Raw genomic sequence first — 23,817 nt, forward strand, 5'->3', positions numbered from 1 at the left:
GGAGAGCATTTCTGTGATAGTAATTGCAACTCCATTAGCTTTGCTATACTCATGGAGAGGGATGGGAGCAGATGATATGGGAAAATATTTAATTGGGAGGGGGAATTGCAATGTTATTAGGCAGGAACTATGGAGCATAAATTGGTAACAGATATTCTCAGGGAAATGCACCACAGAACTGTGGAGATTGTTTCGGAAACGCCTGATGATAGGTTTGTCTCACTGGGCCAAGGAAAAGATGGTAAGGTAAAGGAACCTTGGATGACAAGGGATGTGGAACATCTAGTCAAGAGGAGAAAGGAATCTTACTTAAAGTTGAGGAAGCAAGGATCAGACAGGGCTCTAGAGGGTTACAAAGTAGCCAGGAATGAACTGAAGAATGGACTTAGAAAAGCTGGAAGGAGGCATTAAAAAGCTTTAGCAGGTAAGATTGAGGAAAACCTCATGGCATTGTACTCTTATATGAGGAACAAGAGTGATGGAAGGGCCCATCAGGGGTAATGGAGGAAACTTGTGCCTAGATGTGGAGGAGTTAGGGGAGGAAGTGAGGACTGCAGATGCTGGAGATCAGAGCTGAAAAATGTGTTGCTGGAAAAGAGCTTCTTGAAGAAGGGCTTATGACCGAAACGTCGATTCTCCTGCTCCTTAGATGCTACCTGACCTGCTGCGCTTTTCCAGCAACACATTTTTCAGGAGTTAGGGGAGGTCCTTAATGAATATATTGCTTCAATATTCAATAGTGAGAGGGACTTTGTCATTTGTGAGGATAGCGTAAAACAGACTGATACACTTGAACAAGTTAATGTAAAGAAGGAGGATGAGTTGGAAATTTTGAAAAAGATGAGGAGAGATAAGTCCCCTGGACCAGATGGGAGATACCCAAGGTTACTATAGGAAGTGAGGGAAGAGATTGCTACACCTTTGACGATGATCTTTGCATCCTCACTGTCCACTGAAGTAGTCAAGATGAAGGGCTTTTGCCCAAAACATTGATTTTCCTGCTGCTCGGATGCTGCCTAACCTGTTGTGCTTTTCTAGCACCAATCTAATCTTGACTCTAATCTCCAGCACCTTCAGTTCTCATGTTCACCCCTGAAATGGTACCAGAAGATTGGAGGGTGGCAAATGTATTCACCTGTTCAAGAAAAGGAAAAGGGATAACCATGGGAATTACACATCAGTCAGTCTTACATCGGTGGTGAGCAAATTATTGGAGAGAATTCTGAGAGACAGGATTTATGATTACTTGGAAAACCATAGTTTGATTAGAGATAGTCAGCATGGCTTTATGAGGGGCAGATCATGCCTCACAAGCCTTATTGAATTCTTTATGAGGATGTGACAAAACACATTGATGAAGGTAGAGCAGTGGATGTGGTGTACATGAATTTTAAAGTTCCCCATGGTAGGTTCATTCAGAAAGTAAAGAGGTATGGAATACAGAGAATACAGAGAAATGTGGCTGTCTGGATACAGAATTGCTGGTACATTGAAGACAGTGAGTGGTAGTAGATGGAAAGTATTCAGCCTGGAGCTTGGTGACCAGTGGTGTTCCACAGGAATCTATTCTGGAACCTCTGCTCTTTGTGATTTTTCTAAATGACTTGGATGAGGAAAGGGAAGGGTGGGTTAGTAAGTTTGCCCATGACAAGAAGGTTGGATAGTGTGGAGGGCAGTTATAGGTAGTAACTGGACATTGACAGGATGCAGAATTGGGCTGAGAAGTGGCAGATGAAGTTCAACCTGGAAAAGTGTGAAGTGATTTATTTTGGAAGATCGAATTTGAATGCAGATTACAGGATTAAATGCAGGACTTTTGGTAGTGTGAAGGAACAGAGAGAACTTTGGGTCTATGTCCATAGATCCCTCAAAGTTGCCACCCAAGTTGATAGGGTTGTTAAGAAGGTATATGATGTGTTGGCTTTCATTGCAGGGGCATTAAGTTTAAGAGCCATGAGGTTATGTTGCAGCTCTATAAAACCCTGGTTAGACCACACTTGGAATATTGTGTTCAGTTCTAGTTGCTTCATTCTAGGAAAGGTGTGGAAGATTTAGGGAGGGTGCAAAGGAGATTTACCAGGATGCTGCCTGGGCTGAAGGCATGTCTTATGAAGAATGTTTGAGGGAGCTCGGGCTTTTCTCATTGAAGCAAAGAAGGATGAGAGGTGACTTGAGGGAGGGATACAGGGTAATGAGAGACATAGATAGAGTGGATAGCCAGAGACACTTTCCTGGGGTGGAAATGTCTATCATGACGGGGCATAATTTCCAGGTGATTGGAGGAAGGTATAGGGGAGATGTAAGAGGGAGGATCTTTACACAGAGAGTGGTGGGTGCCAGCAGTAATAGTAGAATCAGATACATTAGGGATGTTTAAATGACTCTTGGATAGGCACATGGATGACAGTAAATTGTAGGGTATGTCAGTTAGTTTGATCTTAGAGTAGGATAAAATGTCGGTACAGTATCAAGGACCGAAGGGCCTGTGCTGTGCTATACTGTTCTACATTCTATGTTAATGTTGTAAATAAGGTGTCCAGAACTGAATACTCCAAAGATATTGTGACCAATGGTTTGGAGAGGTGTAGCATCATTTCCTTGCTTTTATACTCTATACTTCTATTTATAAACACAAGAATCCAATAAGCCTACTTAACAATTGTTTCAGAGTCTCTCGCCACCTTCAAAGAGCATTCACCCCCAAGGTCTCTCTGTGTCTATAATTCCCTCTAAGTTGCAGCATTGAGCCTATACTGTCTCTTCATGTCTCTTCTTACAGAATACTAATCCTTACATCCCTCTGCATTGAAATTCATCTGCCATATGTCTGCCCATTTGACTAACTTGTCAATGTTTCTCAGAAGTCACTTAGCATCATCGTCACAGTTCACTACTCTCCCAAGCTAAATATCATCTGCAAATTTAAGATTATGTCCTGAACACTCATCTCCAAATCATTTATAGAAATCAGAAAAATCAAGTATTCTGATATCAATCTCTGGGGAACACCATTTACAACTCCAATCTGAGATATGCCCATCTATACCTATCCTCTCTTTCTTATCTTTTAGTCAACATCTAATAGATGTTGGACCCATCAATCCTAAGCATTTCTAATTTGCTAACCTACCTGTCATGTGGCACTATATCAAATGCTCTCTGGTTAGAAAAAGGAGATTTTTGCAGGATCAACACTCTATGGTTTGCCAATGTTGCTTCCAGTGCTTTATTTGATGGCGGGTTTATTTGGTTTCATTCTCTTTTTGAGACTTTCCAATGGTTGATACAACTGAACAGTTTGCTCGGCCATTTCAGTCGGATGTTAAGCACATTGCTTTTCATCTGAAGTCACATGTAGGCCAGACAAGGAAAGGATTGTAGCTTCTTTCTCTAAAAGACATTAATAAACCAGATGGGGTTTTATAACAAATCAACAATGGTTTCGTTTTAATTCTGGAGTCTAATGGTGAGCAGGAAACCCTGGATCAATAATGGATTGCTCTCAACCCCACAAATTCTCATTTTTTTGTGAACAGTCTCTAAGGGGAACATTTTTAAATACCTTCTGCAAATTCATTAATCATCCTTTCTTAACTGACTAATGCAAGTGTATCATTGGTCAAATAGTGACAGATATTTTTAATTGCAAATCAGTAATATAGGTATGATCTAATCTCATGTCAAATCAATCTGGCTTCTGGTCAGGTAAAATTGTTGAACTACAGTGGTCATATTGGCCTTGAATCTGGCTGGCTATGATGAGTAGAGTTTTAACATTTATTTCATTAGAATGACAAAACTCCTATTCAAGTCTGCAATGTAAAAACGTCTATTCAGTGTTGAATGATAGTGCTTAAAATATCAATATACATAATGGACTTTATGTTTTCTGAGTTCCCTCCTCTGTGCTCGCGTATCTTCTGTGGAGAGGAGCTTTCAGTGAAATTACAATGACATAGTGCAGAAATTCTGAGCAGTTTCACCCTCACAATGTTAATCACACTGTGATGGCAAACTATGTTAAAGACATTATTTAAATGCAAGTTATTATATGATCAAATCCAAAATTTATATGAATAAAAAGTAAAATGTTACAGATGCTGTCAGCCTAAAATAAGATCAGAAATAAAATGATTCAGCATGTAAGCACCAGCTGTGGAGAGAGAAAAACAGGGTACGATTTAATCCAAGTAATGGAGTTCTCAGCTGGTGGCTAGAGAGTTGCTGAGAGGCCCATGTGACCTCTACTGAGGAAAGTCCATCCTACCATCTTCGGCTGCTTCATCAATGATATTCCCTCCATCATGAGGCCAGAAGTGGGTATGTTCACCGATGATTGAACAATGTGCAACACCATTCATGAGTCCTCAAACACTGAAGCAGTTCATGCTCAAATGCAATAAGCTGTAACAATATCCAGGCTTGGATTGACAAGTGCCACACAAATGTCAGGTTGTGACTACCACCAATAAGACAATCTAACCACCATCCCTTGACATGCTATGGTGTTACCATCACTGAATCCTCCACTATCAACATCCTGTGAGTTACCATTGATCAGAAACTCAACTGGACTCACCACATAAACATAGTGGCTACAACAGCAGATTAGAAGCTAGAAATACTGCAGCAAAAATCTTACCTCCTGACTCCCAAAGTCTGACCACCATCGACAAGGCACAAGTTAGGAGTGTGATGGAATACTCTCCACCTGCCTGGATGAGTGCAGCCCCAACAATTCACAAGAAGGTTCACATCATTCAGGACAAAGCAATCCGCTTGATTGGCATTCTATCCACAAACCTTCAAGCCCTCCACCACCAACGCTCAGTTTCATCAAAGCTCTTTAGATGGTGCACCTTCCAAATCCACGATCACTTCCACCTCGAAGGACAAGGGAAGCAGATATATGGGAACACTACCACCTCAAGATCTCCCCCAAGCTACTCACCATCCTGATGTGGAAATATGCTGCTGTTCCTTCACTGCTGCTGGGTCAAAAATCTTGGAATTTCCTTTCTAATGGCATCATGGGTGAACACATAGCTGGCGCACACAGCAGTTCGATAAGGCAACTCAACACCCCATCTTCTCAAGGGCAGCAAAGAATCAGATAATAAATGCTGGCCAGCTAATAATGCCCACATTTCACAGGATGAATCAAGTCAAAAAAGTGCATATCAACACTTAAGCGACTAACAGTGGGTTTTCCCCTGGACATAGATGATGGACGTAGAATATGGCCCTTCTCATCTTCCATCTCCCTAAGTCAGTAGTTTGCAGCTCTCCCTTGCCCATCAATACCATCACACCCAGTGCCAGATGCCAGTAATGCAATCATAAGAGCTCTAAGATCACTGAAGGGCTGGGCCACCAATGTGAGACAGTGCAGTCTGTGAATCATGGAGGAAGATGTCACTGTCTATGAGGTGAGAAGAGTAAGTAGAAAGGACAACCCCGAGGAAAGAAAATAGAACTTCTGAATGACACATACAAGCCTGATTCACTTTGTTTACTTTCATAAGTGGATAAGATGGTCAGGGCATAGAGTATAAAAATTAGCAAGCCATGTTGCAGGTGTTTAGAACTTTAGTCTATTGTCTATTATTTTGTTAGTCACATTCCTAGGAGGATGTGAAGACTTTGGAAAGGGTACAAAAATGGGTTAACCAAGACATTGTCTACTTTGATGCATATTAGCTATGAGGAGAGACTGGACAAATTTGGTTTGTTTTCACTTGAAGGATGAGCGGCGACCTGATGGAAGTTTGCAAAATTATAAGAGGCATGGTTAGAATGGATAGTCAGAATAATTTTTGCAGAGTAGAAATGTCAATTACTAAGCAACATAGGTTTAAGGTAAAAGGATATAAGTTTAAAGGAGCTGTGAGAGGCAAGTTTTTTAAACACAGGCTGGTAAGTAACTGGAATATGCTGCGAGAAAGTTGGTACAATAGCAACATTTATGAGGCATCTTAACAAATATCTGATTAGGCAGAGAATAGACTGATATGGATCATGTAGAGGTGGAAGGTTTTTACTTTAGAAAGGCATCATGTGTTGGTGCAGACTTAAAGGGTCAAGTGGCCTCTTCCTGTGCTATACTGTTCTTTGTACTTCAAAATGGAGTTCCAGTATAGCCATTGCATTGGTGAATTAGTCATTTCTGCCATCTCACCTCACCTTTACCAGTACACTGATGCAAACGTTTCCCTCCAGATGTGATACAGAGTAAAACTTGATTGCGCAGTAGCAGAACTCTACGCAAATTCTCCATGAATGATTTAAACAAGTGTTTAACAGGCACTTTTACAGGACATGAATTCTAATCGCAGCATGAAACGATACAAATTCAATATGTCAAATGGCCTCCTTCTGTGCTGTTCAGTTCTATGATTTTATGATAATCACCAATATTTTATTTTTAATGCTGTCAATGGATTTTTTCACATCTACCTTTTCAATGAAATTATGAGAAAGAGGACTAAATAACAATGAGCTTTTAAATATTTTTAACTTACATTTATGATCAAATTACAAGTGTTTTTGAAGAAGATGAATAATATTTTACAGAACTCATATCACATGATCAAGTTCACAAAAGAACATTCCAAAGGTCGCAGAAGTTGAAAGTATACGCACAGTAACAGCAATTTACATTTGAAGGTCATCAAGATTAGTTGCAGGTTTGAACAAATATTTATGTGCAAAGGTCTGAACCACTTAGTGTTATGCAGTCACATAAAATGCACAACAATCTCCACTGTTTCAGCAATTATCATATAAAATAAAATATCCAAAATCATTTTTCATGTGCTGACGGAAGATATTATGCAAGGAGAAAAAGGAAAAATTTCAAGGCAATGATATCTAGGTTGTCAAACAAGAAGTCCTTTAAGATATTCCTACAAGCAAGGATTGAGGAATGAAGACAAAGTGATTTTAGCTATAAAATATTTAGTGTCTTTACAAAACAAACAAGTAGTAACCCCTTCTGATTCACTTCCATTCATAAATCTGTTGAGAAACAGGAAGCCGCTTTTTTATTTATACTGCTATGCAATTTCCTTACTCATGTCCAATTATCTCCTTCTTTCCAATAGGTAACAACTGCAAGATACGGGGAAAGAACAGAAGTGGTATAGAACATAGAACATAGAACATTTCAGTGCAGGACAGGCCCTTGATTTTGCGCCGACCTGTGAAACCAATCTGAAGCCCATCAAACCTGCACGATTCCATTTTCATCCATATGTCCATCAATGACGATTTAAATGCCCTTAAAGTTGTGAGTCTACTACAGTTGCTGGCAGTGTGTTCCACGCCCCTACTATTTCCTCAATAAAGAAACTACCTCTGACATCTGTCCTATATCTATCACCCCTCAATTTAAAGCTATGCTCTTGTGCTAACCATCATCATCCGAGGAAAAAGGCTCCTACTGTCCACCCTATCTAACTCTCTGATTATCTGAGGTGTCTCAATTAAGTCACCTTTCAACTTTCTTCTCTCCAATGAAAACGGCCTCAAGTCCCTCAGCCTTTCCTCATAAGACCTCCCTCCATATCATCCTCATAAATCTTCTCTGATCACTTTCCAAAGCTTCCACATCCTTCCTGTAATGCGGTGACCAGAACTCTACTCAAAACTCCAAGTGTGGTTGCACCACCTTTTGTACAGCTGCAGCATGACCTCATGGTTCCGAAACTCAAAGCCTTTACTAGTAAAAGCTAACACATCGCATGCCTTTTTAACAACCCTATCAACCTGGGTGACAACTTTCAGGATCTATGTACGTGGATCTCTCTGCTCATCTAGACTACCAAGAATCTTACCATTAGCCCAGTACTCTGCATTCCTGTTGTTCCTTCCAAAGTGAATCACTTCACACTTTTCTGCATTAAACTCTATTTGCCACCTGCAACACCTCTCTGTAACCTACAACACCCTTCTGCACTGTTCACAACTCTACTGATCTTAATGTAATCTGCAAATTTACTAACCCATCCTTCTATGCCCTCTTCCAGGTCATTCCTAAAAATGATAAACAGCAGTGGAGCCAAAACAGATCCTTGTGGTACACCACTAGTAACTGAACTCCAGGATGAACATTTCCCATCAACCACCACCATCTGCCTTCTTTCAGCTAACCAATTTCTGATCCAAACTGCTAAATCACCCTCAATCCCATGCCTCCATATTTTGTGCAATGGCTTACGGTGGAGAACCTTATCAAATGGCTTACTGAAATTCATATATACCACATCAACCGCTTTATTCTCATCCGCCTGTTTGGTCACCTTCTCAAGACTCAATAAGGTTTGTGAGACACGACCTACCCTTCACAAAACCGTGTTGACTATCCCTAATCAACTTATTCCTCTCCAGATGTTTATAAATCCTATCTGTTATTACCTTTTCCAATACTTTACCCACAACCGAAGTAAGGCTCACTGATCTATAATTACCAGGTTGGAGACCGCCTCATCTTCCGCCATGATGGTTGGAGGAAGACAGCCTCATCTTCCGCCGTCATTTCCGCCACCTCCAAACGGACCCCACCGCCAGGGATATATTTCCCTCCCCTCCTCTATCAGCGTTCCAAAAAGACCACTCCCTCCGTGACTCCCTCGTCAGGTCCACACCCCTCACCAACCCAACCTCCACTCCCGGCACCTTCCCATGCAACCGCAAGAAATGCAAAACTTGCGCCCATACCTCCTCCCTTACTTCTCTCCAAGGCCCCAAAGGATCCTTCCATATCTGCCACAAATTCACCTGCACCTCCACACACATCGTCTATTGCATCCGCTGCGCCCGATGTGGCCTCCTCTATATTGGGGAGACAGGCCGCCTACTTGCGGAATGTTTCAGAGAACACCTCTGGGACACCCGGACCAACCAACCCAACTACCCCATGGCTCAACACTTTAACTCCCCCTCCCACTCCACTAAGGAAATGCAGGTACTTGGACTCCTCCATCGCCAGACCATAACATCACGACGGTTGGAGGAAGAGCGCCTCATCTTCCGCCTAGGAACCCTCCAACCACAAGGGATGAACTCAGATTTCTCCAGTTTCCTCATTTCCCCTCCCCCCACCTTGTCTCAGTCAAATCCCTAATCTTCTTCCTGACCTCTCCGCCCCCAACCCACTCCGGCCTATCAGCCTCCTTCCACCTATCGCATCTCCATCGCCCCTCCCCAAGTCCCTCCTCCCTACCTTTTATCTTAGCCTGCTGGACACACTTTCCTCATTCCTGAAGAAGGGCTTATGCCCGAAACGTCGAATCTCCTGTTCCTTGGATGCTGCCTGACTTGCTGCGCTTTTCCAGCAACACATTTTCAGCTCTGATCTCCAGCATCTGCAGACCTCACTTTCTCCTCCACACACAGCTTCCCAATAATTTCTTTATAACTTAGAACCACACAAGAAGGACCATAATTTTGACAAAACCATTTCTTACCTTCTTTGCATTGCCCTCCTTACATGGGTTCATCACTCTTAAAAAAATTACATTGATTTTGTTAAAAAGTGCTGATAATCATCAATCAATCCTGACGACGTCTCCTCAGTACTAAATTGGAGACACATTGAGACTAATAGTCTTTGCCTCAATGTATTTGTTTTGTTTATATTTGATCTTATGCTTAACTTGCCCAGTTAACCATTGTTGATTTATCCTCTTCAGAATAGCCTTCTTCTGTACCAGAATGTATCTTTTTTGTAAGTTATGAACAATTTTTGAAATGTCTGCCATTGCTCATCAATCATCTTTTTTTGCTCCAGCCAACTCTTCCATTATTCCTTTATAATTACCCTTATGTATGATTAACAGTTGATTCCAGCTCACGTATCTCAACCTCAAAATGAATGTCATATTCTATGATATTGTTGTCAAATTTTATATTGGATTTTTACTCTGAGGTCATTTATTAAATGTGCCTCATGACACATTATCAAATGGAAATGTCTGATCTCCAGTTTTTTCAAGGAAGCTGTCCCAAATACATTCTATGAATTTATCTTCAAGGTTTCTTGCACTAATTTGATTTTTTTAATCTACTTGAAGATTAAGGTCACCCTGATTAAAGTTCTCTATTTTTTAAGCACTTTCATTATCTCTTGATTTATTCTCTGTTCTACAAAGTAGTTATTGTTTGAATCATTTGGGACCGTTTTACATTAATGCTAACTCTAGAAAGACATGCAGTGTGTAAATCACTCAGTGATTAAGAAGGGAATTAACACAAGTCGATTGAAAAAGTGACTGGAGGGCATTGGGGGTGTTGCAGTGCATTATTTACCTGCATAATGATATTTTACTTTAAGTGCAGTAGGTTTCAAATAATTATTTGATGCAACTAAAGTTAAGAATTGCCATAAAAAGACACTTCAACGAACCTTTTCATCAGGACAATTTTCAGAAATACAAATTTGAGGGGAAAATCAACAGTTTTACTGCACAAGGTGAGTCATAGGAGCATAGGAACAAGAATAGACCATTCAGTCTGTCAAGCCTGCGCTGACATGTGTTCATTATGATCATGATTGATTAATCAGCTCAATGCTTTTTTCTCACCACATCTACATACCCTTTGAATCAGAAACCTCTCAGTTTCCACTTTCAATGTACTCATTGACAGACTCTTCATCAGGGGCTTCATTCCTGGTGAAGGGATTTTGCCCAAAACATTGATTTACCTGCTTCTTGGATGCTGCCAGACCTGTTGTGCTTTTTTAGCACCACTCTAATCTAGACTCTGATTCTTCACAGCCCTTTCTGGTAAAGAATTCCAAAGGTGTACAACATAAGTTGAAAAAAAATCTTCATCTCACACCTAAATAGCATTCTGATTATTGTTAAATTGAATCATTTAGTTCTATACTCCTGAACCAGGGAAGCTTCTTACCTTCATCGTCACATTGTAGTATGAATGTTCATTTTCACCTTGTAGTTGTAGACTAGTGAAGTGTCCTGATCAGTGCGAGATGAAAACATTTGAGAAAATATATCTATATTTCAGAAACTGGACATTTTCTTTAGAATTTTGATATTTATTTCAGATTTTTTTGCAATAATTTTGTTTAAGTGCTTCAATTCAAAATAGTGAATTGAAAAAGCAATTGTAATGTTAAATAGTAATTAAGTAAATGGAGGATATTCATGGAATAAGTATTTCAGGAATTAGGTAGTATGAAGATACTAGCGGCTTTCAAGAAGAATATTTTATCGTGGTTTTCTTTTCATGAAGAAAGATTGAAGCAGACGTGTTGAGCAATCTGCTCCAAAGCTAACGATGTAATTGTTTGGGAGAAAGTGAGGACCGCTGGAGATCAGAGTTGAGAGTATGGTGCTGGAGAAGCACAGCAGGTCAGGCAGCATCTGAGGAGCAAGAAAATCAATGTTTCGGGCATAAGTGCTTCATCAGGAATAAGGGACTCATTCCTGAAGAAGGTCTTATGCCAAAATGCTAATTCTCCTGCTCCTCGGATGCTCCTGACCTGCTGTGCTTTTCCAGCAGCACACTCTCAAATGTAATAGTTTGTGAGACTTTTATTAAGTTGCAATAATAGAAACAGCCTGTATGGGTGGGGTCAAGTTCCAACAGAACCAGATTTCTTTTTAGTTTTAGCCTTGAGTTACTGGGTCCTTGAAGCTGGATGTGGAAGCTTTTATTCCTCTCTTTGTTACAGTTAAAAGCTGGGATTCTCGCTGTTAGAATTGAATGTGAAACAATCTATTTTACTGAATTTTCTTTGCAAATAGTGTGTTTATAGGATTTAATATGTTTGAATTGTTATTTAGTAGTAGTTAATATATATTATTTTGTTAAGCATTTCAATAGAGATACAGTTAAGCCAATTCCTTTCTTTCATGTTTATCTTATCTGTATTTTAATTATGGTGCATGAATAAAGTGTGTTTTGTTTAACCTAACAAATTGCATCTGGAACATAATGCCTTACACTTACCTTTAAAAAAAGGGAAAGTTAGGGTCTAGATTATGTTCTTAATATATTTTGAGGATGTTTGGTCTGCTCCATAACAGTAGCTACATTTAGAAGAAAACATTAATGAAACATAAATGATCAAAGAAGTAAATGTTAAGATGTAAGTTTTTTTTAATTCCAAAATTCTAAAAAAGCAGGGATAAAGTTAACATTGAGATATAATTTCAAAACTATCTAAAATGTAAAGTTCAAACGGTGCTGAATTTAGACTTACTTTAATCTGATTTGCAGTTTCATATTTGTGATACAGAACACATTTGAATAGCAAATATGAGGCATATACACACAGCAAATAGGTATAAATTGAAGACGGTCAAAAAGGAGAATAAAGTTATATTTCAAAGTCATGCTCCTAAAACCATTTAAACATTTTGTTAGACATCTCAGAATTCATAAAATTCTAGATACGTTCCTTAGTATAAATTGAAGACTGATGTTTGAACAGATCAATGTGTAGTTAGGGATGGGTTAGACTCATGACATCAAAGGAATATGACAATAATTCCTGGAATCTGAAATTCTTGGTAGTGGACAGATCGTAACATCAGGATACAAAGTGAAATTGTGAGAAGATATCTCAGGAAAGAGTAAGAGTGTAAGACTGAAAACTGTGCTCAACGGCAAGGAACAAGCAACAGTCCAACTCCAATTGAGGATGAGAAACTTGCACGTGAAACAAGTGGGTTAAATTTTAATATATATAGATAGAAAATACATGGCTTTCTACAGTGCTTACAGCACATCCTACCCATTGTGAAGTGGGATCAGCTGTAAAACCCATCAGATGGGAACAATGATCAATGTCAGACCTTTCATTGCAGTACAAGTAGCTGCTATCAAAAGCTAGAATGCTACATTGAAGTCTCTGTTTAAAGATACTTCCAGATTGTCACAACCTGTTCCATCAAACTGTTCTCCCAGAAGATCAATTGGGTTGTTGAAACATTGTCTCAGAGAGTGGTAATGGCTCCCAGCAACACATATTTTGCATAGGATGAGGGTATTTCTGATTGTATCTCTGCTACACTGCTATTGCCCCCCAGCTGGCCATGAGCCAGCCCTCTGGTGTCTCCCCAGTGGGCCATATTCAATTCACAAAAGTATGTAAATGGACAGTAATAGGTTTTACAAACAAATGAAAAGAATCAAGTCAATAATATGAACATTAAGCCCTTTGTAGATGTAGGCAAAAGTGAGTACTGCAGACTCTGGAAACCAGATTTTAGATTAGAGTGGTGCTGGAAACACATAGCAGGTCAGGCAGCATCCAAGGAGCAAGATTAGACTTACAGTGTAGAAACAGGCCCTTCGGCCCAACAAGTCCACGCCGACCCGCCGAAGCGCAACCCACCCATACTCCTACATTTACCCCTTACCTAACACTACGGGCAATTTAGCTTGGCCAATTCACCTGACCCGCACATCTTTGGACTGTGGGAGGAAACCGGAGCACCCGGAGGAAACCCACTCAGACACGGGGAGAACGTGCAAACTCCACACAGTCAGTCGCCTGAGTCGGGAATTGAACCCGGGTCTACAGGCGCTGTGAGGCAGCAGTGCTAACCACTGTGCCACCGTGCCGCCCAAAATTGGAAATTAGACTACTTACAGCGTGGAAACAGGCCCTTCGGCCCAACAAGTCCACACTGACCCGCCGAAGTGCAACCGATGTGACTAGGGATTTCATTATAAAAAGCAGGAAGATGGCAGACTTCATTGTAGAATACATGAAAAATGTCCAAATAGTAAAAAAAATTAAAGATAAAAGGAGAAATCTAAATCTTAGAAAGAATTGGGAAAGCTGGCTATTCTGTGAATTTGATGGGCAACATCCTACAGTTTGAGAGAAGAGAACTAAGAGGTCATGATTGTAATCTTCCATAACTACTGGAATAGTATCAACCATTTGGAACAATGCAGTTGCAAAAATTATTTTCAAGAAAGGAAGAAATAAAAAATAAAGGGAACAATAGGCCAGTTAGTCTATTATCTGACATTGGTAAAATGCTTAAATCCATTCTTAGCGAAATAGTAGCAGGGCATTCTGATAACATCAGAACATAATCAAGTATTTTATGAAAGGGAATCATGATTGACAAACTTATTGGAGTTCCATGTGTAAATAAAAACAGATGAATAAAAGAAAACAAAGTGTTTAGAGTTTCAAAACATATTTCACGAGGTTACTGCAGAAGATAAGAATGCAGTGTTAGAAATGATATATTTGCATGGATAGAGGATTGCTTAATGAAAATGAAAGAGATAAGTGGGTCATTTTCAGGTTGATAAGCTACAATTACGTTGGATGCTGCCTGACCTGCTGTGCTTTCCCAGCATCACACTTTTAATTATGAGAGGGCTGGAGGGATCAGTGCTGGGACCTCAATTACTTTGGATCTATATGCAGGACTTGGATGAAAGTAATAATTATATTGCATCCAAATTTGCGCATTATAAGAAGGATATGAGGAATCTACAAGGAACAGGTTAAGTGAATTGACAAAAATTTGGCAGAAGGGAGATAATGTAAGAAAATGGGAGCTTGTCCACTTTGGCAAGAGAAATGGAAAAGATGAATATTAAAGTGAAAAGAACCTGTTGTACAGAGACATCTGGGTATCCTTGTACATAAATCACAAAATGTATGCATGCATAGCAAGTAGTTAGGAAGGCGAATGGAATGTTCGCTATTGTTACAAGGAGAATTTGAAATAAATGTAAAAAGAAATATCTCACTGCAATTATACAGCGCATTGTTGAGACCACCAAGGGGAGAACAATGAGTGGAGTTTTACACTCCCTGACGTGACTTCAGTAATAACAAAAAAAGCTTGAAAAAAAGTACAGAGAAAATAGGAAAAAAAACACATTTTGACATTGAGAAAGTTTTTGCAAAGTTCTCCGTCAGCTTTGCATAGCAACTTCAGAATCTCGCTAGAATGGCAACTGCCATATTTCTATCCAATTGCATCCCTTTAAAGTTCAACTTGCCTTATTTACCTTCCACATCCAATTTGATTCGATAATCACCTCAGCTAAGTCCTTAAGAACTCTGGAGTGTTATCCATTCTTGTCCGAGTAATTAATCCATTTTCAGACCTTTCAGTTAGCTAATACCTTCTCCTTGGTGATGATTGTCAAGTATGCTGCTGTTATCTTCCACCGTGAAAACTAATGCAAAGTACCTATTCAGTTCCTCTGCCATTTCTCTGTTCCCCAATACTGCTTCTCCAGATTTATATTCCAACAGTCCAAAGTCCATGCTTACCTCTCTCTTCCCTTTTGTATGTCTAAAAATACTCTTGCAGCCTTCTTTTCGATTACTAGTTAGCTTACTCTTGTATTTCATCTCTGCTTCTCCTCCCCCCATTGCTTTCTTAATTCGCCTTTGTTGTTTTTAGAGGCTTTCTAATACTCTGGCTTCTCACTAATTTTTTAAAAATTTATTCACAGAATGATGGCTAAGTAGATTCATTGCCCATCTCTAATTGCCCAGAGGGAGTTAAGAGTTAAACACATTGTTATGGGTCTGGATCACATGTCGGCCAGACTAGGTAAGGATGGCATTAGTGAACCAGATGTGTTTATCCAACAATCGACAATGGATTCATGGTCATCATTAGATTCTTAATTCCAGACATTTATCGAATTCAAATTCCATCATCTGCCATGGCAGGATTCAAACCTAGGTCCCCCGAACATTATCTGTGTCTCTGGTGACCCAGAGGTCATTGCCTCTCCAGACTGTTTGCTGCACCACATTATATGTTTTTTCTTTTACTTTCATATTATCCCTGGCTTCCCTTGTCAGCCATTGTTGCCTCATCGTCCCTTTAGTATGTTTCTTCTTCCTTGGATTTCCTTCTTCCTGAATTTCCGAGGTCCCCCCCAAATTATCCCCAGAAACTCTGGCCATTGCTGCTCCATTGTCTTCCCTGCTGCGCTCCCCTTCGCATCAGTTCTAGCCAGCTCCTCCCTCATACCTTTACTCAATTGTAATATCATTAAATCTGATTCCAGTTTCTCCCTCAAACTACAGGGTGAATTCTATCATATTAATGGTTACTACCCCCTTAAGCTCCCAAATCAAATCTGCCTCATTATATATCATCAACTCTGGAATTGTCTGTTCCCTAATGGCTTCCCCCACAAGCTGCTCCAAAAACCTAGCTTGTAGATATTCCATGAGATTAATTTTCTTGAGGTGCACAGCCAATCTGATTTTCCCAAAGCACCTGCAAATTAAAGTCCCCATGATTATTGTAAAAGTGCCGTTCTTACATACCTTTTCTATCTCCTGATTTATCTTCCACACCACATTCTGACTACTGCTAGGAGGTCTGCATACAATGTTCATCAGGGTCTTTCTTCTGTTGAGATTCTTGAACTCTACCCACACAAAATCTACACCTTCTGCTTCTGCATCACTTCTTGCCATTTCTTTTAATTTCATTTTTTAATAACACATTAATACTGCCCTCTTTGCCATCCTCTTGATAGATTGTGTGTCCCTTGATATTTAGTTCCCAGCCCTATTTATCAAGCTCAAGGGCTGAGGCTCCAACAGCACCATTTCCTTGATTCCACTGTTGGCGCAAATTACTGCAGATGCTGAAACCTGTCCTGAAAACAAAAAATGCCGAAGATCACAATAGTTCAGGCAGCATCCACGGAGAGAAAGCAAGCTCATGTTTCAAGTCCAGGCGACTTTTCATCAATATTTACAAACATATGGATTTGGGTCCCATTTTCCAATCTCTCAGAAACAGAACCAGAAATGATACCAATTACACAAACCAACATTCCAGCAAGCGGGAAGAACACCAACAGTTCACCAGAGGCTCATTGATTATGTTACCCAGCATGATAAGGAAACACCTGAAAACAAGCTCAGCAAGCAAACTGACAACCTAATTAACTTACAGTTTATCTGTGACACCTCTCTTTTGTGGTAGGCCCCAAATCCTGGGCCTCAACTTATCCTGTTCAATAAAAAAACTTGACGAACTAAGAGTCAAAAAGAAAGCAAGCAAAAACCACCTCTGCCTCTCTGCTGAGCAGGGAGAAAGTCAGGATTGCAGGTGCTGGAGATCAGAGCTGAAAACTGTTTTGCTGGAAAAGCACAGCAGGTCAGGCAGCATCCAAGGAACAGGAGAATCGACGTTTCGGGCATAAGCCGTTCTTCCTGAAGAAGGGCTTATGCCCAAAACATCGATTCTCTGCTGAGCAGATCTAGGAAGATTACAAAGACATTTTTACAGGTTTTGGATGTCTTCCTTGTGAATATTGGAGCACATGAGAGTGTGAGACCAACTCAGTATGTGCTGAAGGAAGTTCTAGCTACCTCAAGTCAAGGTGGAAGTGCAGAAAGGAAGGGAATAATAAAGTATATGAGGCGAAAGTGAGGACTGCAGATGCTGGAGATCCTAGTTGAAGAGTATGGTGCTGGAAAACACAATCAGTCAGGCAGCATCTGAGGAGCCACAGGACTGGCATTTCGAGCATATAAGATCTTCATCAGGAATGTGGGAGTTGGGGGGACTATGGTGGAGTGCAAGGGGGCTGGGAGATAAATGGGAGGAGGTTGGGGTCGGTGGGGGAAGGTAGCTGGGAATGTGGGAAGTAGATGAAGGTGGGGGGTGATGATGATAGGTCAGAGAAGAGGATGGAGAGGATAGTTTAGAAGAATGATGGACAGGTAGGACCATTCAAGAGGACAGTACCGAGTTGGAGGTTTAGATCTGGGATAAGGTGAAGAGAGGTGAGATGAGGAAACTGGTGAACTTGACATTGATCCCATGTGTTTGGAGGGTCCCAAGGCAGAAAGTGAGGTGTTCTTCCTTCAGGCATTGGAGGGCTAGGATATGGTGGTGAAGGAGGTCCAGGCCTTGCCTGTCCTTGGTGGAATGGGAGGGGGAATTGAAGTGGTTGGCCACAGAGTGGTGGGATTTGGTGCATGTATCCCAGAGGTGTTCTGTTAAACATTCCACAAGTTGGCAGCCTGTCTCCCCAAATTCCAAGTAACCGTTTCGAGAGCAGCAGACACAGTAGATGATGTGTGTGGAAGCACAAATAAATCTCTGATGGATTTGGAAGGATCCTTTGAGGCGTTGAATGGAGGTGAGGGGGAGGTGGGGATGCAGGTTTTACAGCTCTTCTAGTGGCAAGGGAAGGCGTTGGGAGTGGAGGGTTTGTTGGTGGCGGGTGTGGAGCTAACGAGGGAGCCGTGGAGGGAATGGTAGTGGGTGGTGCATGTGTGGAAGGAGCTGCCAGAGGGAAGTGGTGGAGGCTGGTACAATTTCAGGCATTTGAAAAGGAATCTGGATAAGTATATGAACATGAAGTGTTTAAAGAGACATGGGCCAAGTACTGGCAAATGGATTTAGTGTAGGTTAGGATATCTGGTCAGCATGGACACATTGGACCTAAGGGTCTGTATCCGTGCTGTATATCTCTATGACTCTATGGCTTAAATTTGGCACAGAAAAATCAAAATAATTTCTTAATTACAGGAGCTGTCATTGGTAGCACATCATCCACATGCAGGGTGAGCACACTTCACCATGCAGTGAGACATTGCTGGATTTTGATAATGGGACATGCTGGCCTTGGACATCTACTGCCACTTGCATGTGCTGTCACTTACGAAAAGTGCTGTGCTACCTGAGTGACCATCATAAATTAATAAAAAGGGGCTGCGTGCAGCCTCAATATAATTCTTTACTTTCCATTTTACTCTCCTTTTGTGGTCATGGTGGTGGTCACTGCCGATAACCACCACATCCCACAGCATTCTTATCGTCTACATTGTCCTCCAATGCTGTTCCAAATTCTGTCAGTGAACTCAAAATTCCCCTGTCACCATTCTTATCCCCGCTACTATAAATGCCTGTTTCTCCCTGGCATGGTGGCTCAGTGGATAGCACCGCTGCCTCACAGAGCCAGGGACTCGGGTTCAAAATTTGCACATTCTCCCGATGTCTGCATGGGTTTCCTCATGGGTGCTCCAGCTTCCTCCCACAATCCAAAGATGTGCAGGTTAGGTGGATTTCCCATTCTAATTTGTCCATAGTGTCCAGGGATGTGTGGGTTGGGTGCATTGTTTGGGGGTAAATATAGGTTTGAGGGAAATGAGTCTGGAATGGTTGCACTTCAGAGAGTTGATGTGGATTTGTTGGGGCAAAGAGCTGGTTTTCACACTGTAGGAATTCTAAATTCTTCCAATTCTCTCCAATAAAACTTCATTCCCTCACCCCGTCTATCACTGATCCCCTTGCTGCTCCTACAGAGACTAATGGAATCCTCTTTACATTAACTCTACAGGGCTGACCACAGAAATCTCCCCAGATGGTAAAGTGACTATAATCAATTGACCATAAACATCTCAATTAAACAAGGCCATGTTGAAGACTTTGGACTGCGCCCCTCACTGATGGTACTGGGACCTCCTGACTGATAGCAATCCTCTTTGATCAGATTGAGACTATTGCTCACTAATTTCCGATGTGGCTTTTGAATTAATGTAGAGTGTTCTTGCACACAGACAGCTAGCAAATACTATAGGTGTTAGATTGCTGTCTCTGTCAGTTCATTAAAATGGATTCCTTCTCATAGGATGTGAGTTAATGCAACTGTCAATAATTTGAGTTTTGTGACTAATCTGGGCTATGAATAAAGTTTGTGTAAGTTATCTTTCACTTACATTTGCGTAACAAATTTTATCTCTTTACACACCAGGCAGCTCTTTCTTTGATTGGTTGGTCAGCTAGGAGAGCCCCTTTAAAAGCGAAACAAGGAACTTGTTGATATGGCTGTCAAAACAAGAGAATTCAGCGTAGGACTGGGTGAACAAGCAAGATCATGAGTGGGTGTCCATTTCAAAGGAGTAAATCACAGTAAGTTTTTCTTTAAGGTCAAGCTTGAATTGCAATTTATAAAGCTTTAAAAAGGTTTTAAGTCATTTTTTAGTAATTTTGCATTTTTGAAACTCAATGTTGAAAGTTGAGGGAAAACAGAACATGGAAATAAATAATCATGAACTGATTAGATTCAATTCAGCTGCTATAATATTCTTTTTTTTGAAATGAAAGGGCAAGAGTTGACCATTTGTAATTGTCACAAGCCTTTGCGAATGCCACATGGCAAGCATCATAGTTCAAATTTAAAACAAAAAATTCCAGATGCTGGAAATCTGGTTCTAGAAGCATCTGTGAAAAAAAAAGAGTTAATGTTCTAAGGCCATTTCCAAACCTACTGAGTTTCTCCAGCAATTTCTGTCCAAATATCACTGTTCAAATGTAGTTCATTGTATGGAGTTCTTTAAGACAGATTTTGTAGTAAGTCATAATATATATGCAAACACTTACAATTCCAAGTTGCTGCCATATATTTTTTTAAATTGCCGTAAAACAAAAAATTCAACAAAGCAGTCCAAAATTATTATATACAAATAAATATTGCAAGCAAGTTATGAGAATATATGGCAATAATCGGCTAAGAAAAGCAAATACAACGAATGCAACAGAATTCCTGGCAGGAACACCCACCACATTTCTCAGATTTACATTTTCATTTCAACAATTTTTAAAGCAGAGCATCTTTAGCTGGACTGAAAGGCTGATATAAATTCAGTAGATAATATTTGATTTCCACAACCTGTTTGCATTGATTAATTTTAGGTACTTGAGATCTTTTTCAGTCACTTGGTCTGTCTTTTTGTCAATGCTCTTGTGGCCTTGCCTGCTGGACTCTTGTTTTTCACAGCATACTGGGTCATTCTTGGGGCAATACCTCTTGACAACGTGATTTTCCCGTTCAATCAGAAACTTACTGAGGTTCTGCTTAATGACATTTCCCTATTCACTGCACTTCATTTATTTCCACAAACAGGTCAGCATGATTTTAGATTAGATTACTTACAGTGTGGAAACAACAAGTCCACACTGACCCACCGAAGCGCAACCCACCCATACCCCTACACCTAACACTACGGGCAATTTATCATGGCCAATTCACCTGACCTGCACATCTTTGGACTATGGGAGGAAACCGGAGCAAACCCATGCAGACACGGGGAGAACGTGCAAACTCCACACAGTGAGTCGCCTGAGGCGGGAATTGAACCCGGATCTCTGGTGCTGTGAGGCAGCAGTGCTAACCAATTTTCATTGACATCGATTTTACTTGACATTACATTTTATTACATTGCATGTATCTGCAAATTCTTTGTTTCTTATCTTAAAGTTCCTGCCTACCAAACTGGTTGCAGGAGAAGGCTAAAATCTGTAAACTTTCTCAGCATATTTGGTTTCCACAGCAGCATGCTGAGTATTGATTTTGGAAATCTTCCCTCACTTGGAGGCCACTTTTATGATAATGCAGACAAGCCTCTTGTATTCTGTTTGAAACACTTTGCAATCTTTGTCCTTGATACTAAACCCATAAAACAATGTGACCTTACTTTAGGCATCTGGCTGCACATTCATCACTGCTGCCCTTGCATACTCCTTACATGATGCTAAATCCACCAGAAACACATAGTACAGATTAAAGGTTTCTTAAATATTTCAATATTTTAATATGGTGTCCTGTAAGTATCTAGGTATGTATGTGATGTTTTAATTACAACAAGTTATTGGATAGATGGGGGTTGTTATCCTTGGAGTGGAGGAGACTGAGGGGGAACACAGTTGAGGTGTATAGAATTATAATGGGCATAGATAGGGTAGACAGGAAGGAACCTTTTCCCTTGTTGGATGGTTCAATGACAAGAGGGCATAGATCTAAGGTAAGGGACAGGAGGTTTAGAGAGGATTTGTGGAAAAACCTTTTCACCGAGAGGGTGGTCAGAATCTGAAACTTGCTGGAATGGGTGCGTGTGGCAGAAACCCTCCTATCAATTAGTAAGTATTTAAACGGCTGTTTTGATGCCAAGGCATATAAGACTATGAGTCAAGTGCTAGAAAATGCTAGATAATTCTTTTTGACGAGCACAAAGTTCAATGTGCCAAAGCATCTTGTTCTGTATTGTAGACATTTATGACTCTGTATAAACAAGATGGCAGTAGAGTAGGGCTTCTGACCCTCCTATGATCTGTCTGCTTTTCTTTTTATCCCTCTCTTTTCTTGCTTTTTTTTTGTTTTTATCTGATCTTCCTTAACTCTTGTTGAAGAGCTCAACTGTGGTGAGGGCACAACCTGCAAGGTTGGATGGAGTAAATTCATCCACTCCATCTGCTCTTCTCCTTCCTTTTCCTTTTTCTCCTTTATCTTTGCCTTTCCTTTGTTTTAGTATTTGTCTTACTTTGTTTTCTACTAATTTATCTTCTGGAGAGAGGTCACATCGGCAGCAGTATCAGGGTAATTGAATTTGTCAGTCAGCGAGATGCCAATGGCTGGGAGCCTGACCTGGGCTCTCAGTATGTTCTTGGTGTCCAGCGTGCAGACCAAAGCTGAGGCTGAGGCCCAGCGTGGACAGTGACTGCACCAAGGCTTGGTGATTGAGATCCAACACACCAATAGAGGTTCCCCCTACATCTGCAGTGACAATAAAAGCAAGGGAGATCGAACCAGCATGTGGGAAGCCTGCCAAAAGGAGAAGATTGAGCCCTCAGACGAAGTGTAGTTCCAGCATGGGGAAGTATTTGAGAAATACTGTAATAGCTGAAAACTTTGCTTTATTTCTTTATTTTTTTGACTTCGTACTAAGAAGGACTGTAATGTTTAACTTTTAACTTTAATTCTTTTTTTACGCTCTACTAAGTGTTATGCTTAGTTTTTAACTTTGTTCCTTATTTCTTTCTACTTTGTTCTTGTGCTTTTATGTCTAAGTACTTGTACCTAAGATGATGTCATGTGTGGCAACATTGAAAACTTTTCACTGTACTCTATTTGAGTACACATGAAATAAAGATTAAATCTAATCTAAATCTGTACAAAGCATTATTAATCTACAACACTCAGTTAAATAGAGAAAGACTGATTTGCACTTCAACTCTTTCATAACTTATCTAAGAGGTTAATTGCATCCAAATATGTTAAACTGATGTGACTATCAGTCAAATCAGATGCAAGATTGTGCAAATCATGCTAATGTATAGATAACCATCATGATTCCGACATAGAAAACCCACCAACTAATTACATCCTTCAATCATTTATTTCACTCTTCTGTTCAGCATTATGGTTATGAATGAAATTATAACAGTTAGGCAGCAATAGTATTTCGGTAGTTTTACCAACTAGTTTGTGCTTTATCTTCCATGCAAGCATCAGTCCTACTGTATGCCTAATCTGTGTCATATGACTTTTATCCACATTTACTGTAATCAACTGTCAAATTCCCTTTTACAATTTGAAATAGTCTCTGCCTTAAATACAGATTCTGGCCTTGTACTCCAATGAGGATATCATGTCTTCAACTCACAATATTGTTTTATCTGAAAATAAATGCAGTATAAATGTCTTTCAATATCAAAAACACCAGCTGGCAAATTCCAGTAAGCCATTTCCATTCCTCATCACTAAAATCATGATAGAAATCTCACTTATGCACTATGTCTCTGACACAGTTCTGGCAAAGTTATAGTGGTAGAGATGGCAGTTTCCAAAGGCAATTGTTAGAATTTAACACCTCAGTTTAAGTCCTTCAACTCATAATTACAGCCATTACCTTGAACATGCCTCACATGCCCTTTCGATCATTCTCAGATTTTGATCAGTTTGTTGTGTCACTCACCGTCTATTTCATATTTTATGTTCTAAATCCTACTTTTACATCCACCACAGGGGAAAAACTTTGCA

At 40.2% G+C, this 23,817-nt stretch overlaps 1 protein-coding gene across 1 annotated transcript in view; it reads left to right on the top strand.

The window, feature by feature from the left end:
• The first annotated feature begins 22,399 nt into the window (after positions 1 to 22,399).
• The window catches only part of LOC132833273 (tryptophan 2,3-dioxygenase-like), an 89,358-nt gene continuing 87,940 nt past the window's right edge, over positions 22,400 to 23,817 (top strand). Inside the window, exon 1 of the mRNA XM_060851435.1 lies at positions 22,400 to 22,491. Coding sequence (XP_060707418.1) covers positions 22,400 to 22,491 — 92 coding nt within the window. The remainder of the gene's footprint in view (positions 22,492 to 23,817) is intronic.

Source organism: Hemiscyllium ocellatum, chromosome 36 (genome assembly GCF_020745735.1).
Source record: "Hemiscyllium ocellatum isolate sHemOce1 chromosome 36, sHemOce1.pat.X.cur, whole genome shotgun sequence".
NCBI lineage: Eukaryota > Metazoa > Chordata > Chondrichthyes > Orectolobiformes > Hemiscylliidae > Hemiscyllium > Hemiscyllium ocellatum.